The sequence below is a fragment of the Protomyctophum bolini genome (genome assembly GCF_963924005.1).
Source record: "Protomyctophum bolini genome assembly, chromosome: 15".
In the NCBI taxonomy this organism is placed as follows: domain Eukaryota; kingdom Metazoa; phylum Chordata; class Actinopteri; order Myctophiformes; family Myctophidae; genus Protomyctophum; species Protomyctophum bolini.
The window spans coordinates 28,034,695-28,056,604 of record NC_137876.1 but is presented as its reverse complement, the minus strand read 5'-3'; the positions used below and the strand labels follow the sequence as shown (position 1 = coordinate 28,056,604).

At 43.7% G+C, this 21,910-nt stretch overlaps 1 protein-coding gene across 9 annotated transcripts in view; it reads left to right on the top strand.

Moving 5' to 3' along the window:
- The window catches only part of fgfr3 (fibroblast growth factor receptor 3), a 73,224-nt gene that overhangs the window by 30,204 nt on the left and 21,110 nt on the right, over positions 1-21,910 (top strand). For 6 of the 9 annotated variants that reach the window (XM_080784160.1, XM_080784161.1, XM_080784159.1 and 3 more), the window contains exons 4-7: positions 2,204-2,269; positions 9,887-10,056; positions 20,512-20,635; positions 21,081-21,271. In XM_080784160.1, coding sequence (XP_080640286.1) covers positions 2,204-2,269; positions 9,887-10,056; positions 20,512-20,635; positions 21,081-21,271 — 551 coding nt within the window. The remainder of the gene's footprint in view (positions 1-2,203; positions 2,270-9,886; positions 10,057-20,511; positions 20,636-21,080; positions 21,272-21,910) is intronic. The other 3 variants (XM_080784162.1, XM_080784167.1, XM_080784166.1) reach the window with 1 other exon arrangement.

Sequence of the window (21,910 nt, the reverse complement as noted above, 5' to 3'; positions counted from 1 at the left end):
TTATGTTTTTCCTCAAATATTTGAGTAAGGTGTCAGATATTTAGCAGCCGTATCAGATTTAACACCTGGATGGAGGCCAGACATCAGAGAGCAGCCAGCCCGTATTGTACACATTAGGAGGGAAGGACTTTGTAATGTAGGAGCGTAAAAGGAAGACGCCTGCTTCATGGGGTTAATGGGTTGAACGTCTTTTGACAAGTACAGAGTACAGAGTTGAACTCTACAGTCTACATGTTGACGAGACATTTATGCATGTATATTCGGTTTTTAAATTCAGACTTCCTATTCCTTTCCCTCCTTAAATAATCACTGTTTAGATGTGGTGAATAATCTTTTGGAATCAAAGAAAACAGATCTTTGTACTTTAATACTGTATATAACACAGTAGTAAACACACACACACACACACACACACACACACACACACACACACACACACTTTGAACACTTGAACTTTACCGCTACAAATAACACAGAACCTGATTGATTTTCAGGACAGTTATTATGAAAACTCCTATTGAAAATGGAGGGCATCTTATAATGGACCTCTTCAAATCTAATATGTGTATTGCACTGGTAGACGCTCATCCATGACCCATAGCAGTACTTGTACAGATTATGTAAAGTCAAGATATTAACAATAGAAAAATGCTTGTCAAGCTTTGATCGAGTGCACAGAATAATCCAGTGTAAATAATGGACCCTCACGATGAAATTAACTCCACAACAGACTCCAAAATACAGTTGTAGGAAGCATCAAACGTGATAGGGTGACACCAGTGCTACTCAAGTTGTTGTCAAGTGAAGACCACGAGTAAAGGTGCTAGGCTGGAGTTTAAAGGAATAGCTTTGACTCAACACCGGTAGTAGTACCGCTGGAGTGTGGCATCGATTGACGCAAACAATAAAAGAAACAACCTCCTTGTCAGGAGTTTGAGGCTTAGTGAGTGAACATCTGGAGCCCATTAAGTCCACCAGTGGGAAGTGAACCAGAGACTCTTGAGGTCAGACTGAAAATAATTACCAAGGCCTCCGCGTAAAAATGTGTGAAACAGAAAAGATTAAGAATACACCCTGGAAAAAAGTGGTGGCAAGTGGCAACTGTGGATTTGTGTATGCATGTGTGTTTGGGTGGGCATGTTTGTGTACAGTATGTGTGTGGGTGTTATATACTGTATGTGTGCATGCACATATGCATATGTGCCATGCTAACAGTTGCTGAATGTTTATCCACTACATGTGTGTGGTTGGATGTGTGCATCTGTATATGCACGTTGACCCAGAACATGCGGCACCAGTTGTTTGTGTGTGTGCGTGTGCGTGCGTGCGCACACATGTTCAGATAAGTGAGTTGGTACTGGGCAGTGGACACATGCAAATACACACAGTAATCCAAGCATACCAAACAAATAACTACCATGGTGGTTCCTGTGCACACATGCACATATTTGTGTGTGTGTGGCTTTGGGAGTGTGTATGGCTCTACTCATGTGTATAGTGTGTGTATCCACATATGCCTGAAGTCACACAAGCGTGTCGCACCAATGGCAGTGCTAATAGCCCACTCATTTGTAATGTCTGTGGAAATGTTTGGTTAGCAATCTGACAGAGCCGCTACGCTACACAGAACTGTGGACTCATTCATGACTTATTCAATGGCCACAGTCAATTTTAAAGTGTGTCCGCGCGGCGACACACACACACACACACACACACACACACACACGCAGTAAAATCCTCCGTGTACATACATTAACATTTTGTCAACTCAGGATTTTACAGTGTACTACTTGTTGGTGTTACACACCATTTAATCTCCCAACAGGCTGCTGGCATGTGCAACATTCCTGTCCATGTTCTCTCTCTCTCTCCTCTTAATTCCCCCGTTCTTGCATAAAAATCTGTGGTTAGATAAAGTCTCTGAAGCTGTGTTTGATTGCTGTTATCAGATGGGTAACAGAGTTCAACTAGTCGGGTGAATTAACATGTTTTTAAAACGTGTTTTTCAAACTAGGATTTAAGGATTGCGGGTAACTGGGGCTTACAGTGACAAAATCACTTTTCTTTTTACAGCTATACATAGAAAATAGGAATAGAAAATAAAGTCTATCAAAATAATGATTGAGTTCATGTAATGTAATATTTGTTAAGTTCTTATCCAAAATATCCAATTTATAATGTCTTTGCTCATCTGTCTTTCTAGATTCTTTGTCCTCCGGAGATGATGAAGACTATGATGAAGATCCAGAAGATGCAGGTAATGGAAATGGTGTGTTTTTCCATTTCATATCACCCTCTGTCTGTGTGAGCGCGTGACATTCACTGGCTCCAGAACCAATAGATTCTCAACCTTTTTAATTTCAAGGTCTCCTAGTTTGATATGCATAGATTTTCATCTCCAGGACCCCACACTGTGAGATCCTCAGTGTTAGATTGTAGATGTACACTCAGAGTGTACATTCTTATCCCCTCAGATATAATAACCTACTGATGATATGGGATATATCTGCAAAAATGAATAGCCCTTTGGGATACATATAGTTATCAGATACTGATAAGGGTCCATTTGGTTCCTAACTGTCAATAATTTAACTCCTATAGGACTATTTTCATTCCTTTTACGTCATAGGACAGTAGACTAGCAGGAAATGGGGAGAGAGAGAGATGAGTGACACACAGCAAAGATCGACGGGATCGGGATTCAAACCCGCAACACTCTGTCAGGCTGGATAGGTGCCTGGAGTCATTAGTCCGACCTAACCTAAACATAACCGCAAGCACGGGAGCAGCGCAATTCGAGCGGTAGACCGACCATTGTTTCTGCATGTCGGACTGTTGGTGTGTCTAATCTTGGTGCGCATCCCGTCTACGCCAGCCGTCTGGGCCATAGCATAAATCCTGACAAACGCACATTATTTTGCAATACATCGGCATGCTGGTACACAGGGTCAGCCCCTAGGCTCTTTTCACACCTCGTCTCCAGAGCACAAGGAAAGAATCAAATAAATCACAAGAGTGGAACAGATACAATACACTGTAGTTGTGAAGGTGAGGTTACACCCCGGTGCTGCCGGCACTGACGTGAGCTGTTTTGGCATTCCGAGTCATGCAGAGTTCATGAGCAGGTAGAGAGAGAGAGGGCGAGAGAGAGAGAATGCTTCTGCTGCTGAGGCTCAACACCTTACAAACCCTGATCTGTCAACTAAAGTCACTGGAGAGAAAGACTGCTCAGAGAATAGTGGAGACAGAGATAAAGGGCAGGCATTGAGACAAAAGGACACATATACTGTATATACAGAGAGATATGGGAGAGGAAAAAGAGCAAAGAAGGGGGTGAGGGGCACGGGTGCTCTCCTATGCCTTTTGTTATCAGACTTCATTGAGGTAGAAGAGACACAGAAAGATGGATAACTTGTACTTCATCGTCAAATTTCTGTCTGGTTTCACTCCTGAATTTAGCAGATAAAATCCCAGATATATTTTCTCCCTAAACCCTCAGAACTCTTGGTCATACATGATTATTCTTTGGTCACAGGAATATTCGTTCCACCTATTTGCTGGCACTTCTGGCTTTGTCTGTTGTCCTTGCTCCTTGGTTGCTTCTACTGTCTGAGAGCTTGGAATTTAAACCCACTCCACTGTAGCACTCATTGTTACGTAATTTCACCGGGGCGACCGTCAACTTAGTACCTTACAAACATGAACACGTCTCAATGTGTGTCTTTATTTCGAGTGAAAGCGCAGAGTGTATTCTATGTGCAGGGGTGGAGCGGAAACCAACTTAAAGAGGGTTTTTTTCCCCCAAAAGAGAAGCTCAGAATGCCGGTAAATAGCCATAGCCAGCTCGAGTTAATCTCTGGATGTAAGTTTACCTCATGACATGACGAGCAGGCTCCTATTTCCTGGCCAAAAGGAGAGGGATTAGCCCAGAAACGTTAAACCCCGTATCGGAGCTTAATGTGGGCTAAGCCAGTACTAATTAGCCCGCTGAACGGGGGAGAATGGCCCATGTGATCAGACACTGCTGGATGAGTAGATGGCTCGGTCACTTGTAGGGGAAACCCTAGAGAGAGAGAGAGATTGACAAAGAATTGAATGGGAAAATTGAATTTTAAGAATGATGAAATCAGGTGCAGAGAGTGAGATAAGTAGGTAAACGGAGACAGAAAGATGATGGAGGGAGAGGGAGATGAGATAAAAGGTGACAGACAGAAATGGTTACGGATTGACAGTGAGACACAGAAGTGAAGTGGTTGACAAAAGTATCAATCAGGCGGACAGAAGCAGAGAAGACATGTAGAGAGTGAAAAATAAATGCAGGTGAGAGAGCTAGAGAAATATGAAAAAATAAATCGTTGCACAGGGCTGTCACAGCAGGGAGCAGGTTTAATGAGTTGTCCTGTCTCAGGGGACACGGACAGACAAGAAAACTGAGGAAGAGAGACTCCAATTAATACATTATACTACTACAGACCAAAATAACGAATCAGTGCTGTCCGACAAAGCATACAATTGCCAGATAGTCACTCGGGTGGGTAGAGAGACAGACAGACAGACAGACAGACAGAGAGGTGGACAGACAGGCAGTTATACGCACAATGTCAGACAGACAAGGAAAGACAGACAGGCAGGCAGGCAGAGTGCTGCTGTCATGATCTCATGCTTCTGCAAAACACTAGTCATCCATCAGCTGTCTTTCCATTTGCCCTCCTCTGGGAAATGACAGGGGGGACACTGGCCCCGAGTCAGAGCCTTCATGAGCTGATGTGAAACACGGATGTTGTTGGGCTGACATGGGACATGTGTCTGTTGTTTATTGTGTTGTTTTTGTTCTTTCTCCTTGGGGGAGCGGACATGCTATAAAAAAAACTGTGCTATAAAAACAGTATGTATCTTTCTTGTTGTCAAGACATTTCTCTCTGCTACTATGATCTTATTTATTTTCTTGAAATAAGTGACAAGAAAATGTAATATCCTGCAGACATACACATGCATAGCCTACTACAATATTTTCTTTATTCAAGTACACCCTTCTACTTTAAAGTTGGTGTACCATCATTGGTTTCTTTCAACTAAATTGAGCCATTTAAATGTCACTGGAAGCTCAGGAAAATAATATTGGATTCAGACAACTTTTATTTATCCCAAAGGGTTATACATTTTTGGCAGATATATCCCATGTCATCACATTGGAGTTGTTGTTTTTTCATCTGATCTATTTCATATCAAGCTTCAGTAACCATGTAACCACTTGTTAAGACGGAAACTTATTGCAGCCTGCAGGCATACACACTCAGCTAAGCTTGTATCAAGTGAAAAGGAGGCATCTGGAATGTTAACAGAGGCTAATCTGTGCTTGTGCTGTGCTCCTGAGCTATGCAGGGCCCTGTTTACCCTGGCAGGGGAAGAGAGGGCTGGACACTGGGCTAAGCTACAGATGGAGCCACTGTAGAAGTCCCGTACTTTGTAGACATGCTCCTCCACTGAGTTTAGTGGTCTATCTACAAACTACGGGGCTAACTCGGGGAGAACTAATTGCATTTCAGACCAGTAAATTAGCCTTCATTTCTAGAACTTCTTGAATGTTTTTCTTTGAATCATTTTCTTTTCATGAATAGTCATGGTATAAATCTCACTTCTTGCTGCATGAACTGCTCCTATTCTTTGGCCATATCAACTTTTTTTGGAAAACAAAACAAAGGAACTTAAACACTGCTGCATACTTCATCAATGCTGCTGCCCATTCAAACATTCTTTGTTGTTTTTGTTTTTAATACTTTGTCTTTATTGAAAGTTTACAATGATAACCCATTCAAACTTTTACTATTGTTCAGAACATTGGTACGTTGGAACGTTGGTTAGGAGAGACAGCTTCTGCAGAGTTGCACTTTAAAATGTATCCGTTTATTCCTACATTATACTGCTTCCATTCACACTAACCTCCCATTCAACCTCCTCCTGTGTTTGCATTTGGGCCCCCGGAGCGAAAGCCCTCCAGGGGCAACTAACCTTCAAAACCTGTAGTGTAATCGCTGGAGAAATCTGCCTGCCTGCTTGCAGGCGTCGGCATGGGCAAATTACACAATTACCTCCTCCCCACCCTCCCAGACACACACACACACACACACACACACACACACACACACACACACACACACACACACACACACACACACATTCATGTCTGCAGTGCTATGCTATGGTGTTGCAGAACAGCGAGTCTTGTGCCAGTTAATTGCTTCTGCAGCAGTTTAAGTTTGTCTGATACTTCTATAACTGGCAACACACACTGTTAGATATACCAATCGGAGTGCCTATGGGTGTTTCTACATACATACATACATATGTTTGTATACATACAAGTTTCTGTTTTGAAACCATAATTTCTTAACCAACCTCTCCCGGTCGGTCTGCCTGCCGGCTGCCGGGGCGCAAAATCCCCGCGGCACTCACACCCCCGATGGTCACTCGCACTGGTTTGTTATCGGACATAAACCAAACAAACAAAGCTGCCAGAAATACAGTCGCTTATTTTTAACCTCCCTTGCTGCGTTTTGCCTCACCCTTAGATAACGCCTAAAGTTGGAACAGGATAAGCTACAGTGTAGCGTGCATAGCTCAGAGCACACGCATAACTATCATGCACTAGTATCTGCTGATGGCATTCCATCTTCTGCCATGATGACTGTTAGTGAGTCTATCCCAGGAGGGGAGGGTTATCTACAGTTCCAGCTCCCCACGGGGGGGTATCTATGCTGGTCCTCCACCCCGCGGTAGCCCCCTTCCACCCCTCTATGCCCTTCTTCCACTGAGGAAATACCATCCAACCATTTAGGACTACCGTGTGTGGCCAGACACGTTTACTGTAAAGACATGGTGCAGAATGCTTGTTGATGAACACCTGGTCTACACTCGGGACACTTACTTTAAACCCAGCGTTCCCATTTTGGCAAAGTCATTAAACTCCAATTCTTCACAGTCGAATAAAAGTGAAAATAGCAGATCTAAAAGCTGTCAGGAACTGCTAGATGGGCTATTTCTGCTAAATTATTGTGACACTGTCAGAAGAAAAAGTAGGGTTAGACAAATAGGGTTTAAGTGGATAAATTATAGTACTAAAATACTGGACAGCTGCATAAACCAGCTATTTTATGTATTTGAAAGAAACGTGGTGAAATAAGTAAAGTTGCATGTGTGTCCTGTTTTAAGTTGAATAAATTGAAGTAATAAAAACATTTCTCACTGTTTATACAACATTTATATCTTGTAGTGTGTTTATATGGCCTTCAATGTAAAATGCAATATGGAGCCAGTGAAACCACCACAGTCTCTTTCCGATGTATATATCATATAGCGTTAATACACTGCTGCCCTGTGAAGTGAATGGCTCCCCCACATATTTCTGTTTCCCTGAAGGAGGAATGTCTATTTTGGGTTCTTCTCAAAACCATCGTAATGGCAATCCAGTCATCACCAGTAGGAAGGCCTTTTTAAAAGCCCAGCTGAGGAGGAGGGAGAGAAGGTGGAAGAGAGGAATGGAGACCACACATAGGCAGAGACTGTGTTGAATGTCTGCGTGCGTGCGTGCGTGCGTGCACTGTGTGTGTATTTTGTGCCAAGAAAACAATGTGCTCCGACTCCTCTGAGGTTTGTCTCATGCTGTGTGCCATGTCGCTCCGAATATACAGAGACAGAGAGGGAAGAAAAGTAAGAGAGAGAGGGTGGATGAGGGTAAAAGAGACATAGAGAGTGGAGGAGTGAAAGAAGAGTAGAAATATCTACCCGTTACTACCCTTTTAAGGTGTCGGCATGTGCGCGCCTAGAGCTTGTTTGTGTTCACAAACTGGGGAGATGCTGATTCAAGCTGGGAACAAAGTTATTATTCAGCTGTTCCATTAGAACACACACACGCGGCAAAAGAGAGCGAGAGAGACCACATAAATGTACACTGAGCATAGACATGGACACATGAGAGAACACACACACACACACACACACACACACACACACACACACACACACACACACACACACACACACACACACTGTACAACCACAAACGCACAAACTCAGGGGAGTTCAAAGGAGTGAAGTAACATTTTGTTTGATTGCTTTCTAAGAAGATGAGTCTATCTGTTTAACAGAGAGTGTTATGCTCTCTCTCTCTCGCTCTCTGTGGGTCTGGTTATAATTACACTATGTGAGGCTGATGGCGACAGCCAGAGAAATGTGTGTCAGAGTGTGAATCTGTTCACGTCAGCCATCATCCCAACCACTACCCTAAACCCCAACCTATTCTGTCACACTCCTCTCTCTGGTGGTTCTGCTGAGGTGTAGGTACACGTACGCACGCCACATACGCACACACGCACATACAGGACAAAATAAAGATTCATAAATGGGAAAAGGGAAGGGAGACCGAAAGAAACTAGTATTATTACGAGTAGTCTAACCAGTACTTAATAGTAGTTACTGTACATGCAATAATGTAACCAGCATTACCAGTAGTTGTTACTGGTTGTCACAGTTACAATCTAACCAGTACCATTTGCAAGAATCTCTTAACCAGCAGTAGTTACAATGTACACATAACATAGTATTGGCATATATTCTATTGATTTAGCTTTCTTCGCCCACAGCTTAAATAGTGACAGTGACACATTTGAAATTCAGACCAGTCTGGTGAGTCTAGTGATTTATAACTTTGATTAAAGAAAATGCTGAGAACTTTCTGAATACAATAACCCAGGTCTCTCTCTCTCACACACACACACACACACACACACACACACACACACACACACACACACACACACACACACACATTGAGATGGTAATTAGCTCCTCTCCTTCTGTATTTAGAAAGTAAGAGAGACATCTGATGACCGGTCAGCCACCTCCCCCTGCCTTTGTCCTTGGACACATACACACACACACACACACACACACACACACACACACACACACACACACACACAGTCTCACACACGTAAAGAGAGAGAGCAAGCTATGCCTCGCTGCTCTCACCCTCCACACCCACACAGCCAGAACAATAGTGAGTCTCTGCCCTGCACCAGCTCTATACAGCACCAATAGCCTCCCTCATTGTGACCTGGCTGCTTCTCAATACAGCTCAATAAATCTGCCCTGACACCCTCCAAACTTTGGGGATTGCAGACACTAATGGACTCTTGTATTGTTGTTATCGGGGCTGAAAATGATGGCTATTGTTTGCTCCTTAAAAACTCCTTCAGGCAACAGTTTTAGGTCGTTTCAGTGTCTGTCAAACAGTGTTTACACAGTTTTAGTGTCTTGGACGCTTCTCTCACGGACGTGGGGTTGCCTGGCGCTTGTATAGTGCTGCTCCATCCCTGCTGGGGTGTTGTTGCGTTAAAGGCCAATTTATGCTTTAACGTTTGACCCTTTTTGACAAGTATTTTAATTATTTTAAGTTGCATATATGTCATTCCACACTTATGTAAGTATGAATTGGCCTTCAGACAATGAACCCCATACCTGCTCCGTCACCGCAAGTCACTCTGGATATGAGCATGAGCTAAAGTGCTTATTCATGTCCTGTGTAGCTCAATGAGTAGCACATGGTGATGACGCAGGCCACCCATGCTACAAGTGTATACACTCAGTACTGCTCTGTGGATAAAAGCATTCACCAAACACCATCTGCTTAAAATGTAAATGGCAACCTCTTGCACTTTTGGTGTGAGATGTGATGTCACAGACTCCGATGTGACGTCCAGTTTTTCCAGGTGCTCTCTCTTGTACTGGACTTACGAATGTTGCAGAATGTAGACGTTTATGTACACATTGGCAATATGGTTCCAACGCGAGCTGACTCCTTTCCCCTACACCTGCCTGTCACCAACAGAAGCTCCATACTGGACGCGCCCTGACAGGATGGACAAGAAGCTTCTGGCCGTACCAGCCGCCAACACGGTGAAATTCCGCTGTGCCGCGGCCGGAAACCCCACTCCCACAATCCACTGGTTAAAGAATGGCAAGGAGTTTAAGGGAGAGCAGAGGATGGGAGGCATCAAGGTAAGCCTTTTTTTCCATCCGCTATTGTGTCACCTTTCTCTGATTTATTGGACAGAAAAGTGGACAGACGGGAAGCGTTTTGGATCGGTTCACACAGTTCTGCTGGTAAAATGAACAAAGCGTTTGAACACATGCTGCTGTGCCCCTGGCCACTGTGGCAAAGCACCAACACTCTGAAAATGGCAGATGTACAATCTCGACGCAATGCCGCAGTGTAGATCTCCTATTTCCGGTACCCGCGCGCAACAATGTATGAATCGAGTGAGTCAAAGACAGACCGCCCAGAGATTGTTGTTGTAACTGTATGATGACAAAACTGTAAAAATAGAATGTGTGTGTGTGTACAGCAAATGTTCCTGGGATGAATAGAGGGTCAAATTGAAAATGATCTCTAGCGTTGCAACACTCTAAAGCTTGAATTAGGCCCTGCCACTTACACCCAGGAGGTTGAAGGTGCTGCTGTGTTGTATACTGACAGTTGACATGTGTGGCAGCCCAGGGGAGATGACTGAAGCTCAGTGCAGCAAACAGCTGTTGTAACCAGTTGGGTCAGCAGATTCACTCCAAACACTGGACTTTTTATTTGGTGTGATGTCACTTATGTAACAGTGGTTTACTTTTTGTGTCCCTTGATCAGAAGCATTCACCAGCCTGATCTCAGAACCGCAATAGCACAGAAACTCAAACAGCTGTGTGAACTGTGTTTTGCTTTAAAACAGACTTGAACCATGCTATTATGAAAGTTGCTTGTATCAATAGCGGTCGGTTTACTTTCGTATGCCTTCACTGGCCATGTCTAATCCCAGCACTGCAAAAAATAAGAGAAATTCAAACAGTTGCAAACTGTGCCATGCTTTGAAATAGGCTTGTATAACACTCTTCAGTTTACTTTAGTATGCATTCTTTGGCTCCGACTGTAGCACAGCCAGCCCAAATATCTGTAGTGCAGTATGTGTATTTCAATTACATAGAAATTCAAGCAGTCGCAAACTGGGTTTTGCTTTGAAAACTTAACCCAAGCTAGTAGGCACTGATTTAGCTCCATTCAGTACTTTAATATCCCTCTCACTTGCCCTGATCCGTTTTAAATCAGTCATCCCAGTATTGCAATAAAAGCACAGAAATTCAAACAAATGCAAACGCATGTTTTTCTTTGAAATAGATTTTAAACTTACTTTGGCATAGACTTGGTGGCATTTTGACGAGCGGTGCTGTTATCCTGTGTAATGTAGTATTACAAGAACATAGAAATTCAAACAGCTGTAAACTGCACGCGCTGAGCTTCAGCTCAAAACAAACATAAATCAAGACAGTAGTTAAGCAACTAGTGGGGCTTTTTCTCCTCTTGCAAGACTGGGCTATTTGCTGTGGCTATTTGTAAGGGAGGGTTACAATTACAGAAATTCTCGCAGAGAGTTTCTAGCAGAAATAAACCCAGAGATGGCCTTATATCTAAGACCCCAACCAATTTGGATCAGCATGTACAGTACCCCTGATGCCCGTGGGCAGAATCCCTCCAGAGCCTTTCTCCTTTGTCTCCCATATAGAGTCTGTTATGAAATATTACAGCCTGAAATCCAATATTACTTACTAATAACATTGAATAAGTCATATTCAAAACCCGGACATCCGCGTAGGACGGTGAGCAGAATGGTCGCATGAGTTGTGAGCATTAAACTCAATAATGAGCAGAAGTTCTAAGAAGAAAGGGAATAATAAAAACCTGGACAAACGAGGTAACAAATGCTACGAACACCTGAAGCTAACGAGCTCAGCATAGCATCACTTCAATCTGGTTCAGATGGCATCAGCAAGCAATGTCGAGCATTACGCAACAAAATGACGACGGACCTGAAAAACGTCAAAACCACAAGCCAGCAGTGAGTGAGGTGGCATTGTGTGGTGCCATTCTCCCATGTGAGATTTGGACTTTGAAGAGTTAAATGTAATGAGATACTGGAGCTATTAACAGCTTAGAGAGATCTCCAACATCTGCTCCCAGCAGAGCAGTACCAGTTGTCCACCTCCCTCTGTCCCCACTCTCCCCTCTGTTCCTACGTGCTCACACTTACACTTACACACACACACACACACACACACACACACACACACACACACACACACACACACACACACACACACACACACCCATACGCGCATGAAATGCACATACATACAAATACCACACACAGGCTCACATATAAATACGCGTACGCACAGAGAAACAGGTATCCACATAGGACATGTAACATACACACAGACTATATATACACAGTAGATATACATACACATATTCACATATCACACACACCAGACACATACCACACATACACACACATGTCATGCAATATACAGTACACACACAAAGACGCTCAAACACACATTACCCATGCAATTGCATACTCATGCACACATAACCCTGAGAGGCGTGCACACACACACACACAAACACACACACGCACACGCACACGCACCTGCACCTGTCACCAGCACTCCAAAGAGTCCAAACACAGCAAGCTGGACTGGAGTGTCTCCATGACAGTAGCCTTTAGCGTTCTTAGTATGCATGAAGATGGACCACTGATAAAGCTTTTCTGTGCTGCGTCACAGACAAATTAAACCTAAATTGACTTGTCAAAGCTTTTAGCTGTTTATGCCTCTGCTCATCAGTTAGCCTTATCTCTTTTTCACAAACCACCATGTGGAAAAGTGACTCACTGATGACTAGCCTACCAATTATGTGCATAGAGATGTTTTGGTCTAAATTGAGGCTTTATTAGCTTGGCCTGAGTCTGCATTCATAGTACTAGTGGCAGCAAAAGGTACAAAACAACTAAGCGTGACCAGCTACATTGCTGCAGTGTCACTGTTGAAGTGTTGCCCAAGTCAGAATGCGTAAATTAAAACGGGTAGGGTTAAATGGCACATGGAACTGGCTAGGGACAAGAATGAGTTTCTCTTCGATTTATAGAACAGAGCTGGAATTGTAGGGAAAGATATGTAGAGTGGAAATGGTGAAACCAAAACATAAGTTTGATTGACGCTTCACTGCGTCATTGGAGCGCTGAAAAAAAGTTGAACCCATCTCAACTTTTTTTTTTAGGGCCCGTCATGCAGCCCGTCACGCAAGGGTCGGGCATCAGAAGCTTCATGTTGCTTTGTCGCTGCTAGTTTTATCGCAGAATTAGTTGTCTTTATCATGTAGCGATTACTTTTTCTAAGCACTTAAAAAATGCACAGTCGAAGGAAGAGATTGCATATGCATATGTATTTTCCTGTTCAGTATAGCACAAGACAGGATATTCATACTAGGCTGGGACAACTTATTGTTTCGATTCGTCACAAAGTCTCTTATATTTAATAGAGTTGGGTTTTGTACTTTGTGCCTCGTCTATGTATGTACCGTAACCTGAAAATTATTACTACAAATTGTCACAAATAGAGAGAAATTGCACTTGGACTCCTGCCCTGATAGAGATGTTTGGCAGTGATCAATCTCTTATTAAGTTGTTGCTCCGAGTCCCCGCATTATTCACCCCCACATGATTACTGCCACCTGCCCACCCCCTCATCCATTTCAAATGTCCCCATTAGCCAATCACCATGTAGCCCCTGTTGGCCTTGGCAGAGGTGAAGAAAGAGGTGACCTTCTATAGACCTAGTTCTTCTATGTGTTGAACAGAATGGGGGTGGGTGTGCTCGTTTTGGCCTATGACACTCTGGCCCCTTGGTCCAGGGTCGGTCAGGGTCAGCCGCTGCAGCCAACCCCCACCCTCCGTCCCCCCGCAGATAATGGTGATGTTAACAAGTGGTTTAATCTTGTATTGAGTAAGTTGTATTGGGTAGTGTTTATCTAAACTCTAAATGCACTGTAAAGAATTCTCAATGATCCACCCACACTTCAAGGTAATGTCAGTAAAACTCCTGAAAACTGAAAGAAAAAGAAAAAGTAATAATCATGCTAAGCAAACACAATAATACCAGTAATCCGCCCAACATATGGAATGAATTCTGTACGGGCTATAAATGGGTGTACACGATTTGATGAGGTCAGATCAACATATGGAAACAGGTCAGCTCCCTATATGGAGATCTAAGGGTTTGAGGTCAGATGTAGAGTTGCTGGCCCTGCTCCATATATGCAGATCGAGGTGATGATCCATACTTCTCCATGTCTTCATATGTGGAGACGGCCATATATGGAGCGTGTCACGAGGCGTGATGTCACAAGGCGTGATGGACTGACGACCATATATGGAGCGTGTCACGAGGCGTGATGTCACAAGGCGTGATGGACTGACGACCATATATGGAGGCGGCCATATATGGAGCGTGTCACAAGGCATGATGTCACGACTCACGAGGCATGATGTTCTGGCAACCTGACGGACGGCCGCGTTTTGCAAGTTTTCATAGTAAACCGCAACCTACAGTCGCAACAATTATAAAATGACTCGTCAAGATGGATCCACTATGACATGAACTAGCTTGTGTGCGTGTGTGTGTGTGTGTGTGTGCGTGTCTGTTTGTAAGGTCTGCCTGCGGCCATGAGTTTGTGCTATACCCAATCTTGTGTCACAGCCTCCTGTTGGCCCATCACACAACCCTTCCCCCATCTCCGCTATGAGACGGCTGTGATGAGTTCATCTAGTGGGGTTAGAGAGGGGAGGGACCGTCCGGTGCCCTGACAGGCTGACAATGGCCTCCTAAAGTCTCTATTCCTCCAGCAGAGCCCCGGAGGTGCAGGACCCTCCCCTCCTGTCTCCCGTCTCCTGCAGGCGTTCATATTGAAAAGTGCCGTTGACTGACGAGATCATTTTTAGGTTGACAGCCGTAGTTAATTTCAGATGAATAGATGTGACGGAGTGTCGTCTTTAGAGGTTTGACGTGTGAGAAGATGATCTTGTCACTTATCTGAGGAAGTGTGTGTGTGTGTGTGTGTGTGTGTGTGTGTGTGTGTGTGTGTGTGTGTGTGTGTGTGTGTGTGTGTGTGTGTGTGTGTGTGTGTGTGTGTGTGTGTGTGTGTGTGTGTGTGTGTGTGTGTGTGTGTGTGTGTGTGTGTGTGTGAGACTTTGTTACATCTGACAAGATGATTTCATTCTATTCTTCTCAGTAAAAGGTGCGATACCCCTGAGCTATATGCTATTACTTCATGCTATTAATAGAGGTCCTCCGATCGATCTGCCAATTTTCACTTCAAGTGACTCGATCTGCAATTTACCCGATCTGGATGCATTTATCCGATCACATGCATGCACAGATTGATGTACTATACCTGACTGCCTGGCTGAGTGACTGATGTGTGCAGATCAGTGCGGTAGAGAATGTGTACCTGTAGTCTAGCCAGTCTGTCATTTAGTTAAATTGCTCAGAAGTGTGGAAAGTACATGTGAAGCAGAACATTAACACTCATTACTTGTCTGGAAAGAAACTCCTTTGTATTTGACTGAATAGGCCAAAGAATAAGATGTTCCCTCAGGTCAGTCCTGTTCAGTCATGCTATTTGTTTTATGAAGAAAATAAATAGAAAATGCATAACAGTTCACTTGTTTCTATGCAATAGCTCATAAAAGGATCATCATTAGTTTCTTGCTTTGTTCAAAAGACCTTTTGTTGTTGAGTCTTATCGGTGTAAGGAAGATCACTGCTCTACACTAGCTTACATGCAGATAATGTAGGTTGAATTCAGAACGTCCAATGATTGGACAATTGGAAATGCCAAAGCAACCATGTCAATATAGAAGAGACGGAAGGGATACATTTTACCAGTACCATGCACTGACTTAAACTACAATTCATCTTCACAAATTCTGTCACACCACAGACACTGGATGATGTTTTGAAACTCCGTTCTAAACCCTCAGGTCCCACAATATGTCTAATTAAAATGAATTGAGACGATGCACACTTGGATGAATAGTATAATTGCTAATTTGTAAAGGAAAAGAGAAAAAAAAAAAGAAGCAAATGACATTCCAACAGGGATGTGGGAGACGTCTCGGACATCAACGTCGGGCCATGGAGCCTCTTCCATTATTGAGCGGCAGAGCCTAAAGGTCAGAGTTCAACTCTCTATTGAGCCATCAGCGGGAGGAGGAGAGGGACGGGCGTGTCGCAGGCCTATTGAGCCCTCTGAATCCTTGCCAGTCAGAGCCAGCGCTGTTGTGTGTTGGGGCCATATGGCGGAAGGGGTTTTATTGTGGACATGCTAAACTCTGGCGGCAAAAGTGAGACACAAGTTGACAATGTAATTATTGTTTTCTCCCGTCCACGGGCCTGCTATAGTTTGAACGTTCGGTTGATCAGCAAGTTTGAGCTTGGAAGGTAATGTTTCTAATCTTCAAAGGCAAACCTCTTAAAACTGTTACTTTTTAAGATTTTAAGCTCCTTTTTTTGTGCTGATTTAAACCACAGCGCCAATTGTGAGCCTCCATAGAGCGGATACCTTGCCAGATTATTTCTGGATCTTATTAATTTTAGAAGTAGCACAGTCATAACTTTCCTCCCCAGTGTCTAACGTAAATAGACTGTGGCTATCAAAAGACACAACCTCCCATGTCTTTAATTTCCTATGCATTTCAGCCTGTCATGTTTTTCCTGTGAACAATCGTACCCCAGGTTTTATGTCATCACTTTCTCTGTTGACACAATTGGCCTGCAAAGCCAAAGTGGGAAATGACAGACTAAACAACAAACTTTGTGTAGCAGTTGCTTTAATGGTCAGCCCACAGGGCCTTTTTTATATCAGCTTCTTTCTCTCTTTCTCCCTCCTTACCTCGTTCTCTCTCTCTCTCTCTCTCTCTCTCTCTCTCTCTCTCTCTCTCTCTCTCTCTTCTCTCTCTTCTCTCTCCTCTCTCTCTCTCTCTGCGGGTCAAATTAGATGGTAGCAGCGATCCAAGCCACTGGGCCGCTCTGACATTAGTCATAAATTCTGGTAACTGGCCCCGTCGGTTCTGACAGGGCTATTTTGCGAGGTGAAGACTGAGGCCTGGGACCATAAAGGGAGCAGCAAGGCTTCCTGTGTTTCTGTGCGACTATACTGTAGTATACTCCTACACGCTGCTGGAAAAAAGGGTCTATGTTAACAAATTCTGCACTCTAATACGTAACGTACGTACGTATAATAAACGTAATACGTTTATTATAATAAACTTATTTAGCCATGGAGATACACATGGCTTCCTGTGTTTGTTTTGTAACACCTACACGCTGCAAAACGGTCAAGGTTAGCAAGTTATGCAGAATAGTGTGGAATGGTTTAAAAGTTGAATGGTGTTTTTGAGGGACGATCAAGTTGATATATTAAAATGTTCTTGGGTCAGGGTCAGTTTAACACAATTCTTATTGTAGTTTAGACCTTCATTGAAAACTTCATTGACGTTTCTGAAATCTGGAAAAAGGAATGCCTGGTGCAGTCGATTCGACTCTGGAATTGGCCTCGGTTACAATTTCACCAGAGCCTTCGTGTGCTTAACTCTATTCACCAGAGCCTTCGTGTGCTTAACGACTCCAAATCAACCCATAAAGGTCCATTTAGTTACATTTATTTTGGACAAAATGGATAAAGTAACAACTGAAGATATTTGACCCTCTTCCCCCACTAACACTAAACACAGCTTTAAACGACGCATTCACCCCAGACATTTCTAGCAGCGTAAATCTCCTCCTGGACATTCCCATGGCTAGTGGTCCTTCATGGAGCTCCAGCGGCCAAAAGCCTTAAAACCTTTAAAGCCTGGTATAAGCTCCTTAATAATTTAATTCTGTTTGGAATCTGGCGTGATTGGACTGGATGGGATTATCACATTCAACCACTAATGCTGTGGGTTCAGCCGGGGTTAGTCGGTGCAACGTGGCCATGAAGACTTTACAATAAAATGTAACTCTACAAAAGCATAAATGAACCCTTGAGGATTTTACTATGTAGACAATCTGACAGATGAGACCCATTTAAAAGCTGATGCGTGAAGCTTAACCAGCAATATAAGCGTCTAATGGTAAATGGTGCATTTACTGTATATAGCGCTTGTATGCAAAATGCTTTACATAGATTGTGCATTACATCCACCCATTCACACACACATTCATACACCGATGGTGGCGCATACCTGCCATGCAAGGCACCGACATCGCACATCGGGAGCAATTGGGGGTTCAGAGTCCTGCTCAAGGACACTTCGACACTAATTCTGACTCCAGGATAGAACTGGGAACCTCACGTTCCCATTCATCCAGGAACTGATATTGTACACTGATATTGTACATGTCATTGCAGCTGGTACGTTTACCTGCTTAAAACCATATATATTCTTTTGACGATCCTTGACCTGTCAACGTAATATTCGTAGCGGCATCATTAAATCTCAACTGTTACATAAATCTCTGTTCATCTCATCCATAAACTACCACAACCCTCACTCACTCCTCATGACAATTTACAATTTATGCAATTTACAATTTAGGCGCTCTGATCCAGAGTGACAAAGTAATATTCACATGAGGGAGAACAGTGTGACGCCCCAGAAACTAGAAATGGGTAAACTATGAACATAGCATGTCTAAACAACATGGTGTTTAAATAACATTATGTGCATTGAAACTGTAGGGTGCCATATTGTAAACAATGAACCTAGCATCTCCCTAAAATGAAACTTTAGTTTAGTTTCATTTCTTGTGTGAGTCAAAACTAAGCTGAGCTCTTGTACTTTATGACATTTACATTTAAATGTACAGTATACAGTACATTATACCAAGTGGTAACAGACTTTATTATAATTCATAATAATTTCACCAGATACTAGTGAAGAGTGGTAGTTTTCAGTTTTTACATGAAAACTTGCCAGATGATGAAAGCTAAACGAAATACTTTTCTGAAGCGGTAAGGTCTTTTTTCTATATTGGTGGTTGTTTGACTTTCGCTAATCACAGCCTTCATAGTTCAGTCAGGTTTTTTTCCTCCTCAGCACCACGTCTTTTGGATTCTGTTCCCTCACAGCACTTAACCACAGCACAAGGCATCACTCATCTGCTCATGAGAGCAGCCATTGACTTCAGTTTGACTCTGTGTGCGGGGGGTTACTGAGGGAGAGCGACAGAGAGAGAGAGAGGGAGAGAGAGACGGGGGTAGACTGGGTGGAGCCAGGCGGTTACGAACACACACACACACACACACACACACACACACACACACACACACACACACACACACACACACACACTCACACACTCACAAAAACTCATTTGCCAGCTCTGAGCGGCCTGGTCTGTGTTACCATGCAACAGCAGAAAAAGCACACACAGGCATAATATTTACCCTGTTACACTATTTTCCACACATGCCTCCAAGTAGAGGGAGAGTTACAGAGAGTAAGACAGAGGGAGAGAGAGAGAGAGAGAGAGAGAGAGAGAGAGAGAGAAATAGGGGAGGGGGCAGAGCGTGCACGTTCGTCTTTCCCCACAATGACATACATTATATGAATGACTGGTCATTGATCTGAAACACGCAGGGTTAAACGTTTGTGAAAAGACTTTATGTGACACATACATGTACGCACGCACACACACACACACACACACACACACACATGCACGCACTTCTTAGTCGGCACATTTTCCTACGCAGGTGATGTTAAGTGTTCCACCAACACCGAAATGCCTTGCTGACATCAACTGCTCCCCCCCCCCCCTCTCTCTCTTTAGCGAAGGCTGACCTTTCTCTGCAGAGTTCAGCTGCGTAGAGATAGCTCGTCTCACCACAGCAGGTAGTACGTACGGCGGCAGGCGGTGGGTTTTGTGTTTCCACTTAACTGCTGAGATGTTCTCCGCCCTCGGCCCGTGGAGACTCAGGTGTCTGGTGATGCGTGGCCAAGGGCTCTATCCACAAGTGATGCCGTCATGTCGGTATTTGTCTGCCGTTGACACATCATGGCAACTCGCACATGGTTGATATTTTTACCGTGAGAAGTGAAGCCCTCTCTTGTTACTTGGATTTGGGTCGATGGGCCTAAAAGAACCCAAAAGGGTCCATTTTGGTTCCGTTTGTGCGGAGTTGGAAATGGATGAATGAACGCTAAGGATTTTATAGTGCATCTAGCCAGGGCAGAGAAAACACTTTTGATGAAGAGTACATATTCATAACCAACTTTTTGGGTCAGATTCTTTTGGGTCTTGTTTTATTTACAGGCTAATTGATTGTCCTGATGTTGAGTTTGTCGTGTTCTGTTTTCAATGTGGGTTATTCATTCACTGAAGCAAATTGGTAACGGTAATCTAATTCTGTCTCTCTCCCCCTTCCCTCTCTTTTTTCCTTCTCCTTCCCTCATCTTTCTCATCCTTTTTTCTTTCTCTCTCACTCAACTCCTCTGTTGTCCTCTTTACTCTCCCTCCTCCTGCTTCTCTCTCTCTCTCTCCTCCCCTGCTTCCTTCTCTCTCCCTATGCGTTCCTTTCTCCCCCAGTTGAGACACCAGCAGTGGAGTCTTGTGATGGAGAGCGCTGTTCCTTCAGACAGGGGGAATTACACGTGTGTGGTGCAGAACAAGTACGGGACCATCACCCACACCTACCAGCTGGATGTTCTGGGTAAGGACCATGATATAGTAAACACAGCAGTAAGTTCAGCGTGGCGGAACAGACGTTACGAGATAGTTACAATCGATGAAGCAGGAATGGTCAAACATGGATACACGGGCACAAGTGGAGTGGGTGATTTTTGCCAACGATCTTTCCAAAGATTTGATCTTAATATTGGATGTTATGCCAGAAGGCAAGTTAGTGATCTTGCTGCTTACTTTGCCAGGAATACAGTATCATCTAGTATCTACAGTACTTGACACTACAGTTTCAACTTGCAAGTAGTTTTTGTGACTATATATTCTTGGCAGGGAGGTAGTATAAGTATAATATATTTTTTCAAATGTTCTGTTACATTGCATTAACCCACATCACTACAGTACATGACCAAACGCTAATATATGCTACCCCTCCCCCTGTTTCCTTCCCCCAATCCGCTCTCTCCTCCAATCAGAGCGCTCCCCTCACAGGCCCATCCTCCAGGCCGGCCTGCCGGCCAATCAGACAGTGGTATTGGGCAGCGACGTGGAGTTCCACTGTAAGGTGTACAGTGACGCTCAGCCTCACATCCAGTGGCTCAAACACATTGAGGTGAATGGCAGCCGCTACGGAGCTGACGGCGTGCCCTACGTCAACATCCTAAAGGTGGGTCTGAGCTTCCACAGGGAGGCCCACTGCTTTCTGTTAGCCTCATTCATACTACATCCTTAAGGTGGGTCTGAGGCTAGCTTCCACAGGGAGGCCCACTGCTTTCTGTTAGCCTCATTCATACTACATCCTTAAGGTGGGTCTGAGGCTAGCTTCCACAGGGAGGCCCACTGCTTTCTGTTAGCCTCATTCATACTCTGTTACACACAGGTGCTGTGTAACTATAAATCAGGCATTACTGTGTCTGGGCTTAATTCAACCTGAAGTTTAGAGACAATCGGCTACAAATATCAAAGATTGGTGGAATCGAGGTCTAAAATGACCATGAAGAACTTGGACTAGCCATAACCTTTAACGCATGAATGAGCTGTGAAGGATTTCACGTAATAGCAGTAGTAATAGTTGATCTTTGACAGTACAAGGGTCACATAGTTCAACCTTGAAGCGCCTTTCTTGGGTGGGTCTGTCTTTGAGAATAGAATTTTACATGTCAATGGGACTGATTAAAATGAGAGATTCGCTTCTTTAAAAAAAAAAGAGATGGGGAGGGAGAGGGTTAGTTTAGGATTAACTAACACTCCAGATTTTGCTGTAGGTCTTGTGCTCTCCCCCCCAGAGGCCACCTTGATGTTGTGT